The sequence below is a fragment of the Pelophylax lessonae genome (genome assembly GCF_965119305.1).
Source record: "Pelophylax lessonae genome assembly, chromosome: 3".
Taxonomy (NCBI): Eukaryota; Metazoa; Chordata; class Amphibia; order Anura; family Ranidae; genus Pelophylax; species Pelophylax lessonae.
The window spans coordinates 27,362,437-27,381,991 of NC_138770.1; the positions used below are offsets into that span (position 1 = coordinate 27,362,437).

Genomic DNA, 19,555 nt, shown 5'->3' on the forward strand with positions numbered 1-19,555 from the left:
CAAATCCAACTTCGAGACGTGGGCTGGGGAAACCATGTATACCCATTTTCAAGATTGGAGATTCCACAAATATGGCAATAAGCCATGTAAGCTTTTAGCGACGCTCTGCAAAATACCCTTCATCCCTACAGTAGTGACTGCATTGAAAACTGTGCAGGGGACGTTAGTACACACACAAGATGTACTGAACACCTTCGAACACTTTTACACAATTCTTTACGGCCCTGACCCCATTGATGTCACGAAAGCGGAAGCCTTGCTCGATGCGGTTACGCTCCCCACAGTCACTGCCGACCAACTAGCCTCTTTGAATGCTCCCTTCTCCCTAGAGGAACTTACTGCGGCTATCAAGTCCCTCTCGCCGGGTAAAGCGACAGGTCTGAACGGGTACACCTCAGAGTTCTACAGACTGGCTTTAGATAAGTTGGTCCCTTCCCTCCTTGACCTATACAACTCGATCTACCAGGGAGGCAAGTACATGCCCACCGGCTACCAAGCCTACATTAAATTGATTTATAAACGAGGGAAAGATCCTACCAACCCCGGTTCATACCGGCCTATTTCGCTGCTAAATCTGGACGCCAAACTCTTGTCAAAGATGGTGGCGAACAGACTAGCTACTATTTTACCGTCGTTGATTCACCCTGCCCAATCGGGATTCACCCAGGGGAGGTCGGCCACTTCCAACCTTAGGAAGGTGATTGCAGCCTTGGAATATGCTGGGGCCAATCCAGTCGCGGATCCATTGTCACATTAGATGCTGAGAAAGCTTTTGATAATGTCAGCTTCCGCTGGTTGGATATGGTCCTCACCAGATTTGGCTTTTCCGGTGCTTTCCTTCACTTAATCCGTGAAATGTACCGGACCCCTATGGCACAAGTGGTGGTGGCCGGCCTCACCTCGACAGCTTTTCAACTCCACAAAGGCACCAGGCAGGGCTGCCCTCTCTCCCCCCTCCTTTTCAACTTGGCGATCAAACCCCTCTCCGGAACATTGACCTTTCACCCTGACCTTGGAAGCATTCCTGTGGGTACTCAGCAGTTGAGAACTGCACTTTTTGCCAACGATGTACTAATTTTAACGGCTGATCCCATGCATGACTTACCGCTGCTCCAATCACTATTTGCTAATTTCCGTTCATGCACAGGGTTACGTATAAATTTCTCCAAAAGTGAAGTGTTACCCCTGCGCTCCCCTCACCGACCGCATTGGGCATCCTGTTCCACGTTCTCTATAGTTTGCTCCCATATCACATATCTAGGCATCCGAGTAGGGAGACATCCTTCCTCCCTCTACTCTTTAAACATTACCCCTGTAGTGGATAAAATTATAGCTGAACTGCAAAACTGGCAATCGCTGCCCCTGTCCTTCAGGGGCAGGTGCCATTTATTCAAAATGTCTAGTTTTCCTAAACTGCTATATCCCATGCAGATGTTACCCATCCTGCTGAAACATAAAGATATCCAACGCCTTAACCGTGCTCTCTCAGGATTCATATGGCAAGGTAGACGCTCCCGCATCGCACTGCGCAAGCTCTACCTTCTGAAATGGAAGGGAGGGGTAGGTCTACCAGATATACGGATGTACAACCTTTCTTGCCTCCTTCGGGGTGCCTTAGACTGGATTTCGGGTAGTTCTAGATATACAAATTATGATCTGGAAATGCAAATGGTGCGGCCTTATGACTTGACGGCCCTGCTGCACTGTAGACATGGAGACATCCCTCCAGACCTGCGTTCTAACCTCCTGTTAAGGGACACTGTTATTGCCTGGAGGGAGGTACGCAGAAGGCATAGGATCCCTCACAGGGTCTCCGGCTTCCTGCCTTTTCAAAAACATCCTCTTTTTCCGCAGGGGCAGCAGGGCCAGGTGTTTGATCTGTGGGCGGACAGAGGTCTTAAAACATTTTCCCAGCTGTATGACTCTAGTTCTGGTCTCCCTCTATCCTTCTCAGATATTTGTCGGACATATGATTTACCCAGGGGTCATTATATATATATATATATGTGCAACAATGTGTCAGCTTCATTCATTCCTTAGGTGCCTCGGCTACGGTCCGCTTTAAATCATCCATTATAGACTCCTGGGTGAAGCGGGGAGCCCACAAAATTTCGCACATTTACCCCTCGCTATGACTGGAACTCTGACCATGTAGCCTCACAGGTGGCTACTCGATGGAATACAATTCTCTCCTCCCAGTCAGCCCACAACCGAATTCTAAAAGGATACAACGACACATGCCTCTTTGTGCATAATGAAATTTGGAGGGAGCAGCAACTTAAAATCCTACATGGTGCATATATTCCCTGCCTCCGGTGGTCCCCGGACCCGAACAAATCTCTCTGTCCTCTCTGCAACCAAAATTTGCCATCCTTTCTTCACAAATTCTGGCTATGCCCATTGGTTTCTCTTTTCTGGGACAGGGTTTTGGCCCTCATCAAACGCACTCTGGACCTACTTCTGCCGAAGGATGTGTATTTGCTTCTCTTTGGGGACACTCAGGGCACTCCTGCCCAAGCATCAGAGAAAATTACTGCAGCACCACAAACCCTGGCTATTAAGTTGTTTAATGATAGTCAGAAGGAGCATCTTGAAGCACTGGACATCAGAGGAACCTCCCTCTATCACGGAAGTCAAGGGGGAACTGCAAGTGCTTCTACGACGGGACTTGATGGATTTTCCCCAACTGCAGATTCCCTATCATACTCGATTCCACCGGAAATGGTCTGCCTACCTTCTTGCTACGGGTTCCCCTGCTTCACCCCCCTCACTGACTCTGCCTCCCCTTGGCATTCCTATGAGTTCTGGAGCGTCAGGCTCCTGCATGTAGACACCCAATAAGTACTTTGATAAGGGTCATTATGTTTAATCTTTGCAATATTCATACTGGGTCTCCACGTTCTGTTCTCTACACCTATGGATGTCCTACCCTGACACATCCGCTAATGTGATATTGTGTCGCTCTGCAACAGTCCTTCCTCCCTCTCCCCCCCCCCTTCTACCCTCTTTACTCTTTCCTCTTCATTACCCCCCCCCCCCTTATGCTCCCTCCTTTTTCCCTTACCTCAACCCTCCCCTCCCCCCCTCATTTCTTCCTCCCCCCCTCTTCCTACCCTCACCCCCTCCCACACTACCCTTCTTCTAGCTGTATTGCTTTGTGCTCTCTTATTCTCCCAGATGGGATCATTATAAGGTGTAAAATGTGAAATGATGTGTCGATGTCAACCTATTGCACTCATTCTAGGGGTCTTAGTTTCTCTTTGTTCGGACTTGACTGTTGATGTACATCCCTGTTTCAAATGTTATGATGTATTGTTTATCGACCTTCAATAAAATATTCTTAAAAAAAAAAAAAATGATTGTGGATCCTCCATGGCGTCTCCCTCTGTGGGAAGATCTACTATCTCAAGGATGGATCTTGCATCCTGCTTTACGGTCGCTGGCTTTAATGGCTTGGCTGTGGAAAGCAAGGTGTTGAGGGATAGAGGTCTCTCCGATTCGGTGATTCCAACCCTTTTGAAGGCTAGGAAGTCGTCATCTAGCAAGATTTATCATCGTACATGGAAATCGTACATTCCATGGTGTGAATTGCTGCAGCTGCACCCTCGCTTGTTCTCTATAGCTAGGGTTTTGCCCATTTTGCAAAAAGGGGTTGAGCAGCACCTGGCATTGGGCACTATCAAGGGCCAGGTGTCGGCCTTGGCTATTTACTTCCAACGTTCGTTGGCTGCTAATAGTTCAATTCGCACTTTCATTCAGGGGATGCGTCATCTGGCTCCTCCGCAAGATCCCTGTTACTGCCGTGGGATCTTAACCTGGTTTTGTCTGTTCTTCAAAAGCCTCCTTTTGAGAATATTAGGGAGATTTCTCTGCTTTCTTTGTCGCAGCAGGTTGCCTTCCTAGTGGCTATCACTTCTGCTTGCAGAGTTTGAGTTGGCGGCGCTGTCCTGTCATTCGCCTTATTTGGTGGTCCACAGGGATAAAGTGGTCCTCCGACCTAATCCGTCCTTTCTTCCTAAGGTGGTGTTGGATTTTCACCTGAATGAAGACATTGTGTTGCCTTCCTTATGTCCTAAGTCTAAACATCCCAAAGAAGTTGCCTTTAACTCTCTGGGTGTTGTTCGGGCGATAAGAGTTTATCTGACGGTTACTGAGTCCTTCAGGAAGTCTGACTCTCTCTTTGTCCTTCCGGACGGTCCTCGCAAAGGTTTGGCTGCATCTGCTGTGACCATTTCGAGATGGATCAGGCAGACGGTTGTTCAGACTTATTCCCTGTGAAGGCGCCTTCTTGGGCTTTTCGCCATCAGGCCTCTGTTGTACAAATTTGTAAGGCAGTGACTTGGTTGTCTGTGCACACCCTTTTACAAGGTGGATTTGTTGGCATCTTCGGATGCCTCTTTGGGCAGCAAGGTTTTGCAGGCTGCTGTTTCATAAGAGAATGCTTTTTTGTTATTCTCTTTGGGGTCTTTTACCTGGGTGAGCTCCTGTTTGGTTGAGCTCCATGTTGCCCGGTTGGCTAGGTGTAGCCTCTTGGAGTTGACATTGCTGTCTGGTTGCGTTTTTCTCACCCCTCATGCCTATACTGCTTTTGGACACCCCACTCGCATCTGGACGATAGAGAAAATAAGATCTCACCGAAAAATATTTTTCTCTGATGTCCATCGACAGACGCAGCACCCGCCCCTCTGTATGGGGATGGTTCTTTTTGTCTTCACTGCTTGCAACTAAACTGATGTGCTGGGCTGTGGCAATGGGGTTATGCCTGGAGGGACAGCCCCGTGGGCATGTATATGTTAAAAGTTTTGTACTAACGTACTGCCTAGACTACTCCTGCAGGTGGCAGCATAATCCACTCAGCTCATAGAGATGAGGCTGCGTCTGTCAATGGACATCAGAGAAAAAGATTTTACATTTAGATTTTCCAAAAATCGTATTTTTATCATGTGTGTGTAAATGTAGTTTTGTTTAAAGCCCATCTCTGGGGAAACCAAAACCCCAAATGAGCATTTAACCCTCGTATAATGGAGCAGCCCCACTTCAAGGGTTACATGGTCATTTTGGCGTAGGGAAGCAGAAAAAAGCTAATTTACTTATCCGATCTTCTGATCCCTCAATAACCGGCACTCTCCTCTACTCCCCTACACTCTGGCAGTGGACTGTCTCTTGTCCAATCAAGGGCAATGGGCTCTGCACTGGTCTTGATGGTCTCAGAGAACCTGTGGCCACTCTTTATAAAAAGATCCTCTTAAGTAACCCAATCTACACGTTCCAATTCCCACTAGGGGCAACACGTCCATAACCCCTTCTAGTCCCATCCTAATATTGTCCAACTAATGCAGTCCAGATAATTCTTCATTATCCATCTACAGAGAAACCCGCATAGATCACATGACCACACCAATGAGGATGGAGGAGGATCGGAGTCACATGACTGAGAGGTTATTAAGCCTCACCCTGGAGATCATCTACCTGCTGACCAAAGAGGTGAGGAAGATTCTGGGAGATCACATGACATCACTCTTATCTCTATTATTAAAACACAGACCTGACCGGAGAGGAGAGGAGGATTCTGGGAGTTCACATGACATCACTCTTATCTCTAGTAATAAAACACAGACCTGACCGGGGAGGTGGGGAGGGTTCTGGGAGGTCACATATCAATAGACCATGTTCTTATTGTAGACATGTAGATGATGTCAGATGATTGATATCGGTTTATCTTTCTCCGGATCTGTAGGATTGGGTTGTAGTGAAGAAGTCTACTGGAGAGCCAATCTCAGGGGGATGGAGCAGAACCCAAATCCCCACCATGGTGCCTCCCCCTTGTTCTCCGATACCTGAGAGGAACAAAGGGCAGGAGATCCTGGAACTGACCACCATGATGGTCCATCTGCTGACAGGGGAGGTGAGCAGTGCTGGGAATTCTGGGACATTATCCAGTAACAGACAAGGGATGTGTCTGGATGGTGACTGTATCATTGTGTGTGTCAGGTTCCTATAAGGTGTCAGGATGTCACTGTCTATTTCTCCATGGAGGAGTGGGAGTATTTAGAAGTACGCAGGGATCTTTACAAGGATGTCATGATGGAGAATCAGCCGCCCCTCACATCACCGGGTAAGAGGAGACTTTATTGTAAAGGAGAAAGCAGTACGGAGGCTCCACCTCGATCCCCCATCATCTGATAAACATATAGAAACCATGTATTCAGTCAGTGTGTGTGTTTCCTACAGATGGATCCAGTAATGGGAACCCACCAGAGAGATGTCCCCGTCCTCTGTATTCCCGGGATTCCACACAGGAAGATCACACCATCCCTCACCATCATCAGGTAGATGAGGAACAATCACTGATAGTATCATTAGGATCTGTACATTATCTGCATTGTTACAATTGATGTAATTTTTATTATATATTCAGAGTGGAAATCTGAGAGATTCTAAAGTTGAGGTTAAAGAAGAGATAAAAGAGGAGGATGATGAGGATGGGGTGATGGAGGAGTCAGAGTTTCTAAGGGAACACAAAGATCTGTGCCAGGACACCATGGTGGAGTCACCCAGCTACAGAAACCCACCAGAGAGATGTCCCCGTCCTCTGTATTCCCGGGATTCCACACAGGAAGGTCACACCATCCCTCACCATCATCAGGTAGATGAGTGACAATTATTGGTAGTTCTGATTTATACACAGCATGTTTGTTACAATGAATGTTTTATTATATATTCAGAGTGGAAACCTCGGGGATGGTAATATTGATGTTAAAGAAAAGTATAAAGAGGAGGATGAGGAGTATGGAGTGATGGAGGAGTTTTCAGAAGGACACAAGAATATGATGGAGACACCTAATACTAGGAACCCACCAGAGAGATGTCCCCGTCCTCTGTATTCCCGGGATTCCAGACAGGAAGGTCACACCATCCGTCAATGTTACAAGGTTGGTGGATTGGAGCATCTAGAACATGGACTTCTGGAGAGGATGTGTTTTTTTTTTTTTTTTTAATGATATCACAATATTAAAGCTTATAATTTTCAGATGATATTCTCTCTCATTTTCTTGGTTTAGAGTGGAGATCCAATTTATATAGAATTTGAGGTTAAAGCAGAAGAAGAAGAGACTTATGTGAGGGATGATCAGCAGTCTATGGAGGAGGATGGAATAACGGGGACATTTATAGAGGAGGACACTCCTACAGAGATCAGCACAGGTGGGTCATTAACACTAAATCCATGCATGACATAAATACATGTAATCCACCACTGATTACTGAATACCAATATTAGGAGTCCTGACCCCTGCGCTATATACTCTATGTTGTATTACAGACTTCTGCTATATCTCCTCTATCCACTGCTACAGTATCTCACAAAAGTAAGTACACCCCTCACAATTTTGGAAATAAAATATTTATAGAAATGTGAGGGGTGTACTTACTTTTGTCAGATACTGTATATACACATAATATGGATTCTCTTTGTTACGCCCATTTCCTACCAGCTGGACATTTTATATCTGATGAAACAATTAAATGAAAATGAAAATAAATTTCTTTCCCCAAATCTGTAGACAATAAGTGGGAAATAATAATCCAATCTGTGCGATATCACTGCGCCATGTAACAATCAGACTTCAAATTCAAAAATATGAAATCTATTAACCAGTGTCAGGAAATGAATAAATAGTAATGTGATCCAATAAGAGGATAGAAATGTGTGTCATGTGACACGTGTCATCAGTCAGGGCCAATATAAATGATAAAGTGCGAGTGCAGAAATTGCAGATGAGAAAGGTGCTGGTGGTCACTTCCACTCACCTTACCATCTGACTCCTGTGTTACCAGCGAGTCCCACAGATCCCTTCCCCCTCTATCGCTCACTCCTCTCCTCCTTCCTCTTCCTCCACAGTATATATGGGGGGGGGGATAGAAAATAACACCCCCTCTAGTGCTCTCCGTCTATCTGCTTTATTCAACATTAAAATCCAAGATGATAGAATTACAAAGCCGGGACTTGAGCAGTGCGGACTAAACAAGCTTCACAATGTGATCCTTCACTCAGATACCCCTTCCCTGGGATGGCCGAGATGGGACGTCCCTGCGCAGGCTGCGCCCATATTTTCTACTCCCCCCCCCCCCCCCCCCATATATACCGTGGAGGAAGAGGAAGGAGGAGAGGAGGGAAATTATTTCCCACTTATTGTCTACAGATTTGGGGGAAGAAATTTATTTTCATTTTTTTTGGCGCTGCATTTTATTTGTTTTTGTGTTTAGTGAAAGAAACTTTCTGAATGTAAGCTGCCATTGGGTGAATGTTTCTGTGAATATTTATACACCATTCTTTACACTACATGATTGTACCGATTTATTATTTACTTTTATATCACATTTTATATCTGATGATTTGATTGGAGGACAGACTTTTACATGGTGATAATAATGTGATAACATCCTCCAACTTTGGAACCTTAAACAGAAAGTGATAATGTGGGAGGAGTCAGTAACCCAATGATGGTGGTCTTCAGGATCAGTCCAGTCTTCATCTTGGTTGTTCTCTCCCCATCCTCACTCTCTGACCTCTGGTGGAGCTCAGCCCCGCTGTTATTCATGACTAAATCATGGACTAAATAAGGAAGTGCGGGACTTCTTGTGTTGGGAAGATGGCAATGAGTGATAGAGGGGGAGGGGGCACTCGTCCTATAATCCCCTCATCACTGTCACTGCTGATGTCTAGTAATAATCTTTTTATTTCTATTTTAGTAGATGGACGGGAGATGAGGAAAACCTCAGAGGATTGTCTCACTTTGTCTCCAGACTGTAAAGTAGAAGATGAGGACATCACACAGTATAGTCCAGGAGAAAACCCGGCTACCTCAAATGTCCATCCGGCACCACACAGCGTAGATGCACCATCGTATTCCTATTATCCTGAGGAACCTCAGACTGTGAGGGACGGTGCCGGACCATCGTATTCCTCTTATCCTGAGGAACCTCAGACTGTGAGGGACAGTGCGGGACCATCGTATTCCTCTTATCCTGAGGAACCTCAGACTGTGAGGGGCGGTGCTGTCCTTACAACAGATAAGAGGTTCCCCTGTACTGAGTGCGGGAAGTGTTTCCGTTTTAAATCCAAGCTTAATGTGCATAAAAGATCTCACAGCAGTGAGAAGCCGTATTCCTGTCCTGAGTGCGGAAAATGTTTTTCACAGCAGTCCAATCTTTCCAGGCATCAGAGATTGCACACTGGTGAGAAGCCGTATTCCTGTCCTGAGTGTGGAAAATGTTTTTCAAGCAAGTCCCATCTTTCCAGGCATCAGAGATCGCACACTGGTGAGAAGCCGTATTCCTGTCCCGAGTGTGGGAAATGTTTTTTACAGAAGTCTGATCTTTACAAACATCAGAGTTTGCACACGAGTGAGAAGCCATATGCCTGTTCTGAGTGCGGAAAATGTTTCTCAGAGAAGTTTACTCTTTCCATTCATCAGAGATTGCACACTGGTGAGAAGCCGTATTCCTGTCCTGAGTGCGGGAAATGTTTTTCAGAGAAGTCTACTCTTTCCATTCATCAGAGATTGCACACTGGTGAGAAGCTGTATTCCTGTCCTGAGTGTGGGAAATGTTTTTTACACAAGTCATATCTTTCCAGACATCAGAGATCGCACACTGGTGAGAAGCCATATTCCTGTCCTGAGTGCGGGAAATGTTTTTCACAGAAGTCTACTCTTTCCACTCATCAGAGATCGCACACTGGTGAGAAGCCATATTCCTGCCCTGAGTGCGGGAAATGTTTTTCAGACAAATCCAGTCTTTCCATACATCAGAGATCTCACACAGGGGAGAAACCGTACTCCTGTCCTGAGTGCGGGAAATGTTTTTCAAAGAAGTCCTATCTTTCCAGACATCAGAGATCTCACATAAGGGAGAAGCCATACTCCTGTCCTGAGTGCGGGAAATGTTTTTCAGAGAAGTCCACTCTTTCCATTCATCAGAGATTACACACTGGTGAGAAGCCGTATTCCTGTCCTGAGTGCGGGAAATGTTTTTCAGAGAAGTCCACTCTTTCCACACATCAGAGATTGCACACTGGTGAGAAGCCGTATTCCTGTCCTGAGTGTGGGAAATGTTTTTTACACAAGTCATATCTTTCCAGACATCAGAGATCGCACACTGGTGAGAAGCCATATTCCTGTCCTGAGTGCGGGAAATGTTTTTCACAGAAGTCTACTCTTTCCATTCATCAGAGATCGCACACTGGCGAGAAGCCGTATTCCTGCCCTGAGTGCGGGAAATGTTTTGCAGACAAATCCAGTCTTTCCATACATCAGAAATCTCACATGAGGGAGAAGCCGTATTCCTGTCCTGAGTGAGGGAATTGTTCCTCACCGTCTTCCTGTACATCAGGGATCCCACACAACCCTCGAGGTGTATTAGTGCCTTGATTGCAGGAAATGAATGTTGGTGGACATGTATGGAAGAAGCACACCCTGATATACACCTCAGATATACTCCATGGCTGATCTTCATCATGTAAGAAACACTTCATAAGGAGATCAGAGATCATCAAAGACACGGATGAAGTGTTGTCCCATGTTGGCCATTGATAGCAGGAGAAAAATAAAAATGGAGTCATTACCTTTCATTGGCTGAGTACATTTTGTGCGGGAAGATTTCACAAACACTTAGAGGTCTGTTTTTAACACTTTATTGGCTAAAGGTGACCAGCATTCACCCAGCCGTGATAAATATTGGTTTTATTTAGTTTAATACAGTGATGATGATGATGATAAGTATCACAGGAATTAGCTCCATCTAGTGGCTGAAGACATTATTCTTCATTTTAAATCATTAGAAACTATTCGACCAGATCAGCAAATAGCCCAATAGCCTTTTATTTTACCCCCATTCACATAATGTACACAGCCTATCACTGCATGAATTGCTATGCAAATCTTTTATCAACAGACCCCTAAATGTCAGGAAATTTTTATTTGTCACCTGCCCACAGTACATCTTATGAGGACAGGCGGCACAGCCATGCTAGGTGACGTTCCTGTACCTTACCTAACACATGCACACTAGCGCTCCCCCATGACCGCTGTGTGCGGTGGACAGCTGATCTTGGTGGTCAGTACCCAGTCACTGTGAGCACCCGGGGGTATCATGTGGTGACCAGTCATAGCGGTCACATGATATTATGTAGGCAAACTGTCATGAGTGGCTTTCATTCATGAACAGCTTGCTTACTGCTGTGATTTTCCCAAAATTATCACATGGTACCTGGCAATCTCTACCATGTGATTAGCTGTAGCCAATCATAGCATCCCAACAGTAAGCAAGCTGTCATAAATGGAAAGCCATTATAACTGATCATCAGCAACAACAGTGTAGAAAAAAAATCCCTGATACCCCCTCGGGGTAGTATAATGTAAATATAGTAACACGGAAATGACAGGATGTTAAAAAATGTAATCCAAAATATATATTTTTTAATTTCCTGTCACCACTGTCCCTGATCACCCCACACCAGTCATATGATGGCCTGTACTGCACTGGTGACATCCTGATCACCCCACACCAGTCATATGATGGCGCTGTACTGCACTGGTGACATCATGATCACCCCACACCAGTCATATGATTGCGCTGTACTGTACTGGTGACAACCTGATCACCCCACACTAGTCATATGATGGCGCTGTACTGTACTGGTGACACCCTGATCAACCCACACCAGTCATATGATGGCGCTGTACTGTACTGGTGACACCCTGATCACCCCACACCAGTCATATGATGGGGCTGTACTGTACTGGTGACACCCTGATCACCTCACACCAGTCATATGATGGCGCTGTACTGTACTGGTGACACCCTGATCACCCCACACCAGTCATATGATGGAGCTGTACTGTACTGGTGACACCCTGATCACCCCACACCAGTCATATGAGGGCGCTGTACTGTACTGGTGACACCCTGATCAACTCACACCAGTCATATGATGGCGCTTTACTGTACTGGTGACACCCTGATCACCCCACACCAGTCATATGATTGCGCTGTACTGTACTGGTGACACCCTGATCACCCCACACCAGTCATATGATGGGGCTGTAGTGTACTGGTGACACCCTGATCAACCCACACCAGTCATATGATGGCGCTGTACTGTACTGGTGACACCCTGATCACCCCACACCAGTCATATGATGGGGCTGTACTGTACTGGTGACACCCTGATCACCCCACACCAGTCATATGATGGCGCTGTACTGTACTGGTGACACCCTGATCACCCCACACCAGTCATATGATGGGGCTGTAGTGTACTGGTGACACCCTGATCACCCCACACCAGTCATATGATGGCGCTGTACTGCACTGGTGACACCCTGATCACCCCACACCAGTCATATGATGGCGCTGTACTGCACTGGTGACATCCTGATCACCCCACACCAGTCATATGATGGCGCTGTACTGTACTGGTGACACCCTGATCACCCCACACCAGTCATATGATGGAGCTGTACTGTACTGGTGACACCCTGATCACCCCACACCAGTCATATGAGGGCGCTGTACTGTACTGGTGACACCCTGATCAACTCACACCAGTCATATGATGGCGCTTTACTGTACTGGTGACACCCTGATCACCCCACACCAGTCATATGATTGCGCTGTACTGTACTGGTGACAACCTGATCACCCCACACTAGTCATATGATGGCGCTGTACTGTACTGGTGACACCCTGATCAACCCACACCAGTCATATGATGGCGCTGTACTGTACTGGTGACACCCTGATCACCCCACACCAGTCATATGATGGGGCTGTACTGTACTGGTGACACCCTGATCACCCCACACCAGTCATATGATGGCGCTGTACTGTACTGGTGACACCCTGATCACCCCACACCAGTCATATGATGGGGCTGTAGTGTACTGGTGACACCCTGATCACCCCACACCAGTCATATGATGGCGCTGTACTGCACTGGTGACACCCTGATCACCCCACACCAGTCATATGATGGCGCTGTACTGCACTGGTGACATCCTGATCACCCCACACCAGTCATATGATGGCGCTGTACTGCACTGGTGACATCCTGATCACCCCACACCAGTCATATGATGGCGCTGTACTGTACTGGTGACACCCTGATCACCCCACACCAGTCATATGATGGCGCTGTACTGTACTGGTGACACCCTGATCACCCCACACCAGTCATATGATGGCGCTGTACTGTACTGGTGACACCCTGATCACCCCACACCAGTCATATGATGGCGCTGTACTGCACTGGTGACACCCTGATCACCCCACACCAGTCATATGATGGCGCTGTACTGTATTAGTGACAGTATGCAAAAAAATTGTTAAAAGAATATTTAATTAATTTTCCCAAAAATTGTGACCAAAAAAATTACAACTTCCAAAAACTCGCCATGCCTCTTACTAACTACCTCCGCCTGTCTACTTTCCAAAAAGAGGGCCTCAAGATATGAGATGGGACGTCAGTACATCAGGATTGATCAATGTTCAGATATATGCCATAGTTTGCAGACTCCATAACTTTCCTACAGACTGAATAATATACACAGATTTGGGTTATTTTGCAGCAGAATACATTTTGGCCAGAATTTATGAAGAAAGATTAACCAGTTCTGGACGGAAGGATTTACTCCCTTAATGACCAGGCCATTTTTAGCGATTCGGCACTGCATTACTTTAACAAAAAATTGCATGATCGTGCGGCGCTGTACCCAAATAAAATTGATGTCCTTTTTCCCACAAATAGAGCTTTCTTTTGGTGGTATTTGATCACCTCTGCGATTTTTATTTTTTGCGCTATAAACAAAAAAAGAGCGACAATTCTGGAAAAAAAAAAATAATAATAATTTTCACATTCTGCTATATAACGTTCCCCAAAAAAATTTGAAAATCCAAATTTTCTCTTACGTCCTCCGACAGTCGCCGTCACCTCTAAGTCATCACTGTTGGGGTATTGTCCTCCCATCCGCAGGAATAGCTAGGCATATAGACTTAGTCCAAAGACAAAAGGCATTAGCATATACACAGCCATGGGGGCTGTCCCATCTGGTCAATACCCCCCCTGCATCACCACTCCCAACTCAGTTTTTTTTTTTTTTCCACAAATTTTATTGAAAACAAATCCACGATACATAGGAAATGGTGAACAACAATTTTTTTTTTTTTTCTTCCATAACTCAGGAGGTTGTAGGCAGAAATTAATCATAACAGCATTATAGGGTCGGTACAACAATACAAACATACTAGAATCCTAGTTGGATGGACCATAGTAAACCCCTAAAAAGTGTAACCCACTAGTGGAAGGAGGAGGAGGGGCAAAACCTGGAACAAGGAGTAGGACAATGGGGGGGGGGGGAAGGGTGGAGTTTAGACAATAAACCCAACCTGCTCATTGCTACTAATCCTGACCAGGGAGCGTGTACCGAAAAGTTGTATTGACGGGGTCAGAGGTCACATCCCTGGGCAGCGATTTCCTGCCATTTAAGATTAAAGCGATCAGAGGATGATTCAAGATTAAAATCCGTATTGAGACAGTCCTTGAGGAGAAGATTCTGTAATTCCTGAGAGATCTGCGATAGAGAGGGGCTCACCGGAGAAATCCAATTAGCTAGGATAGCTCTACGAGCCACAAGTAAACACGTAAGAATCCACAAACGAGGGTGTGGTGGTGAACGGTCTGTCCATATCTGAAGTTGTTTGTCCCAGTATCCAAATATGAGGAGGAGAGGGTCTTTCGGGAGCTGGATGAGGGTAATACTTTTAATGAAAGAGAGCACTTGGTCCCAAAAGACGGATATATACGAACATGCCCAAAAACGATGATGGAGGCTGGGCCTAGTAGCTTTGCAGTACGGGCATATACTGCCTTGTGGGTTGTCTTTGGTGGAGAGGAAAGGGATGTGTGCTCTATGAAGGATTTTTAGCTGAGTTTCCCTCCAGGCTTCATTGGGTGTCAGACGTAGAGTTTTTCTGTAGCCCTCAAAGATCTTATGTACCATGTCCTTTATCGGAAAGTCCTTAGTCCAGTTGGTTGCTGAAGAGGAGGCGTGTCGGTAAGAAGACAGTCGTTGAAACGGTTTGTAGCAAACAAGAGAGATTATAAAGCCTAACATCTGGCAGGTTTATGCCCCCTTCGCTCCTGGGAAGGTGTAGTTTATGAAAAGAGATACGTGGTCGTTTACCCTTCCAAAGAAATTTGGAAATGGCTTTATTGATTTGTTTAATGTCCTTATGTTTAATCAGCAGAGGAATTGTTTGCATCGGATATAAAAGACGGGCAAAACTGACCATCTTAACCAGGTGACACCGACCCAAGAGCGAAAGAGGCAGATCCATCCAACTATCAAGTTCTTGGCAGAGTTTCTTAAAAAGTGGGGGATAGTTCAGGGTATAGATGGAAGAAGGAAGTTTGCAGATTTTTATACCCAAGTATGCGAGGACGCCAAAGTAAAAGGGGAGGAAGATGCCCAAGCTGGAGTAGGGTGGGGGCCTAAAGGGAGAATTTCACTTTTGGTATAATTAATTCTAAGGCCCGAGCAGGTTTTAAATCGATCAAAAATAGAGATGATGGTGCGCATATCTGAGGCGGGGTTACGGGTAAAAATAAGTATATCGTCCGCAAAAAGAGATATGCGGAGTTCTCGGGAGCCTATTCTAATCCCATGGAGTGGGGCCACATAAAGGAGGTATCTGGAGAGGGGTTCCAGGGCTAAGTTAAAGAGCAACGGGGAAAGGGGGCAGCCTTGTCTCGTGCCCTTATATAGACGGAATTCTTCGGTGAGGGACCCGGCCACCCAGAGCCTGGCCGCTGGAGAAGCATCCATGGCCTTGACAACATGTGTGAAAGGACCAGAGAAGCCAAAGGCTGTAAGAGCCATCGACAGCCATTCAAAGTTGACGTTGTCAAAGGCTTTCTCCGCGTCCAGGGTTATGATCGCCAGGTCCTCCACCGACTGAACTCTAGCCTGGTCCAGGGCTAACAGCACTTTGCGGAGGTTTGAGGCAGCTGATCTGCCCTTGGTGAAGCCCGATTGTGCTGGGTGTATCAAAGAGGGCATGATTTGGGCCAATCTTGATGCAACAATCTTAGACAAGATCTTAACATCTAGGTTCAGAAGGGATATTGGTCTATAGGATCCAGGTTCTAGGGGGTCTTTGCCTTTCTTGGCCAGGAGTTTAATCACCGCCTGGTTACCGGTAGGGGGATAGGAACCGCCCGACCAGATGGAAGAGTAAACCTCCAGTAAAGTGGGCGCCACGCTATCCAAAGCGGTTTTATAAAAATCACCTGTAAGGCCATCCGGACCAGGAGCCTTATTGGGGGCTAAATTTTTAATGGTGGTCTGGATTTCCGAGAGAGAGATGGGAGCATTCAACATTTCCAGGTGGCCTGAGGAGACTGCGGGGAGCGTCACCTTATCCAGGAAAAATTTGGCTTGGGCAGCATCAAAGGTGTCAGATGAATATAGAGAGGTGTAGAACTTATGTATTATACCTTTCACCCCTGGAGGGGTCGAGGTAACCGTACCCGTGTGGTCTCTAATAGAAGTGATATGGGTGGGTTTATAGGGGGCACCGCAGAGTCTCGAGAGCAGCTTCCCTGCCTTGTTGCCAAATTTGTGTAAGGTGGCCGAAAAGTGTGCGTGTTTGAGATGCTCGAGTTTGTCTGCCCACAGGTCAAAGGCGTTTTTGGCATTTTTCCATTCCTCCTTATGGGCTGGTGAGTCAAGTGAGAGGAGATCCCGTTGGGCACAGCGTAGGCGTTCGCTAGCTAAACGATATTGCTTGTTAGTCGATTTTTTTGTATGCCGAGGCATAGGAAATTATTTTCCCTCTCAGGAAGGCCTTACCGGCCTCCCAGAAAAGGTTAGGGTCAGAGACGTGGAGGGCGTTGTCTGTAGAGTATTCGGACCAGGCTTGGGTCAAGTAGGAGCGAAAGTCTGCGTTTTTGTTGAGATAGCCAGGGAATCTCCAGAGAGGGGACTCACTCTGTCTATCAGGGGGGTCAAGCGTCAGCGATATAGGGGCATGGTCGGAGATGACAATGTCGTGGATTGTAGGGGTGATAGCGTCAGAGCAAAACAAGTAATCGATGCGCGTAAAAACATTATGTGGATGGGAGTAAAAAGTATAGTCCCTATCACAGGGGTGAGAAAGACACCAAATATCCGAAAGGCCCAGTGATTCTACCAATGCAGCTAAGGGAGAGACCGATGGCGTAGATCGATGCGGGGCACCGTGCCTGCCGTTCGATTTGTCTAGTAAAGGGTCCATGGTGGTATTGAAGTCGCCGCCGATCAAGTGAGGGACCGTCGGTGATCGGAGAAGAAAAGAGGACAGATCCCGGTAAAAAGGCTGGTCAGGGCTGTTGGGAGCATATATGTTTGACAGCAAAAGCTCTCTATTACCGAGTTTGATATGAGCGGAAATAAATCTACCCTGGTCGTCAGTGTTGTGGGACAAAACGTCGCAGGAGAGACGCTTGTGGATCAGTATAAGCACTCCGGCTCTACGCCCCCTCGCCGCCGATCCAAGAACCTCACCCACCCACAGCTTTCGCATGCGAAAAAAATCTTCCGCCGGTAGATGCGATTCTTGGATGAGGGCTATGTCGGCCCCAAGCCGCTTAAGGTGTCTCAGGATCTTCATCCTCTTAATGGGGGATCTCAGACCCCTAACATTCCAGGAAACTACTTTCATGGAGGTTTAAATAAAGTGGGGTGTGTAATCGGTATTATGAAGGTGACAAAAGGTACAGGGGCCGAGGCAGGGGTCTGCAGTCCAAATGTGACCGCGGGCGGATTGGATAATACTGACAGGTGACATGGAGGGGGGGTAGAAGGATCCAACCGTGGATCCGGGGCAGTATGGGAAGAATAGGAGAAACAACAGAATTGTATGCAGAAGCATAGCAGACAACATGAAAAACATATAGAGCTCATTTTGCGACTTCACTTTTTTCCGGACGCTGTAATGTGGGGGGGGGGCGACTAACCCTTGGCCAGACTAAGGCAGGTCCATGCGACTGCTCTCCCCCAGCGCCATGATCAGAAGGATGGCGTCGGGAGTGGATTAGCCCAGACGGGGTCCACCCGGGGGGGGCCACATAAACAGCATTCGTAAACAGTAGAAGGCCAGATATATCATAACAATAAAATTAAACGAAATAAGGAAAAAAAAAAGAACTTTAACGGTGAGGAATTGCTGGAATACATACAAATAACAACAAATCGGCCGCATTGCGGCGTGCAAACCAATTTCAGTGTATGTATCTTAGGCTGCCCACTGTGACCCTTTCTGCAAAAATGCAGTGGGTCAGCGCCCAGAATCATCCCTGAAAAACGTGTAAAACAGGTACAGTCTAGATCTTACTGTCGGAAGAGATCAGCGTGGCGGAAAGGAGCGATGACCTGACACCACCTCTGAGTATCTTTGCCGCTTAGGAGATTCTTTGCGGGGGCTCCGTTGATCGAAGGGGCGAGGGACTGAGGAGGGTTTAGATGCAGAAGAACCAGGATCATTCAAATGCTGGGAGCGCAGAAATTATTCCGCTTCCGAGGGGTCCTGGAAGGACAGTTGTTCGCCGGATGGGGATCGCAGGCGAAGGGTGGCAGGATATGCCAGAGTAAATTTGATCTGCGCATGGTGAAGTTTTGAACAGACAGACTGGAAAGCTTTGCGCTTTTTGGCCACCTCCACCGAGTAATCAGCAAAGATGAGGATCTTCATCCCGTCGAGCTGGAAGGATTTGGACTGTCAGAATCGCTGAAGAATCGCCGATTTATCGGCATAGTTAAGGTATTTTGCAATGATCGGTCGCGGGGTGGGGCGATCAGATGACAGCATTCCCATGCGATGTGCCCTCTCCACTACACACACACCCTGAATACCCAGAGCTTCTGGAATTTTCTTGGCACATAACTCGGGGATGGCGGAGGGAGGCATGGTCTCAGGGATCCCAATAAAACGGAGATTACTCCTTCAGGATCTGTTCTCCAAGTCCTCCAACTTCTGCATTATAAGTTGGTTGGTTTTATCTTGATTTTCCTCGAAGTGGTGGGACTGGTAAATCTCTTCCTCAATGTTAGAGACCCTGTGTTCCACCTCTTGCAGCCTAAGGGCATGGTCCGAGAGCTGTTTTTTTAATTCCTGCATCCCTGCAGCCACTGCTGCCTGTACAGCAGTGGTGATTGTGGGGGAGAGGAGGGCGACTACCGTCTGAGCAATCCGGTCAGACTGTGGATCCCCCAGGGCGGGCACCGCGGCCGGTGCGGGAGCTGATGTGTCCATACCTGGGACCTCCGCCACTTCCGGCGGGTAGGCCGAGACCGCGGCCTCGATTTGCGGAGGGCCCGGCGGCGCTCGCGATCTGGGCTTCTCCAGAAATTTGTCCATGATAGGGGTGCCGGGGGTGGCGGAGAGCAGTGCCGGGGTCCGTGGAGGCGCGGGGCTGCTTTTACAAGCCGATTTTTAAGTCCCGCCGCGGGAGCCGAGG

General features: G+C 47.0%; 2 protein-coding genes and 1 pseudogene across 3 annotated transcripts in view; 2 read left to right on the forward strand and 1 right to left on the reverse strand.

Moving 5' to 3' along the window:
* The window catches only part of LOC309549838 (uncharacterized protein), a gene marked incomplete at its 3' end in the record, with an annotated part of 314,748 nt that extends 307,750 nt beyond the window's left edge, over positions 1-6,998 (forward strand). The window contains exons 4-6 of the mRNA XM_082250337.1: positions 6,232-6,329; positions 6,419-6,646; positions 6,726-6,998. Coding sequence (XP_082106463.1) covers positions 6,232-6,329; positions 6,419-6,646; positions 6,726-6,998 — 599 coding nt within the window. The remainder of the gene's footprint in view (positions 1-6,231; positions 6,330-6,418; positions 6,647-6,725) is intronic.
* The window catches only part of LOC309549837, a 190,832-nt pseudogene extending 180,474 nt beyond the window's left edge, over positions 1-10,358 (forward strand). The window contains exon 3 of the transcript in view: positions 9,768-10,358. The product of the transcript in view is annotated as an uncharacterized misc_RNA (transcript). The remainder of the gene's footprint in view (positions 1-9,767) is intronic.
* The window catches only part of LOC309550260 (uncharacterized protein), a gene marked incomplete at both ends in the record, with an annotated part of 1,652,360 nt that overhangs the window by 1,307,119 nt on the left and 325,686 nt on the right, over positions 1-19,555 (reverse strand). The window lies entirely within an intron of this gene.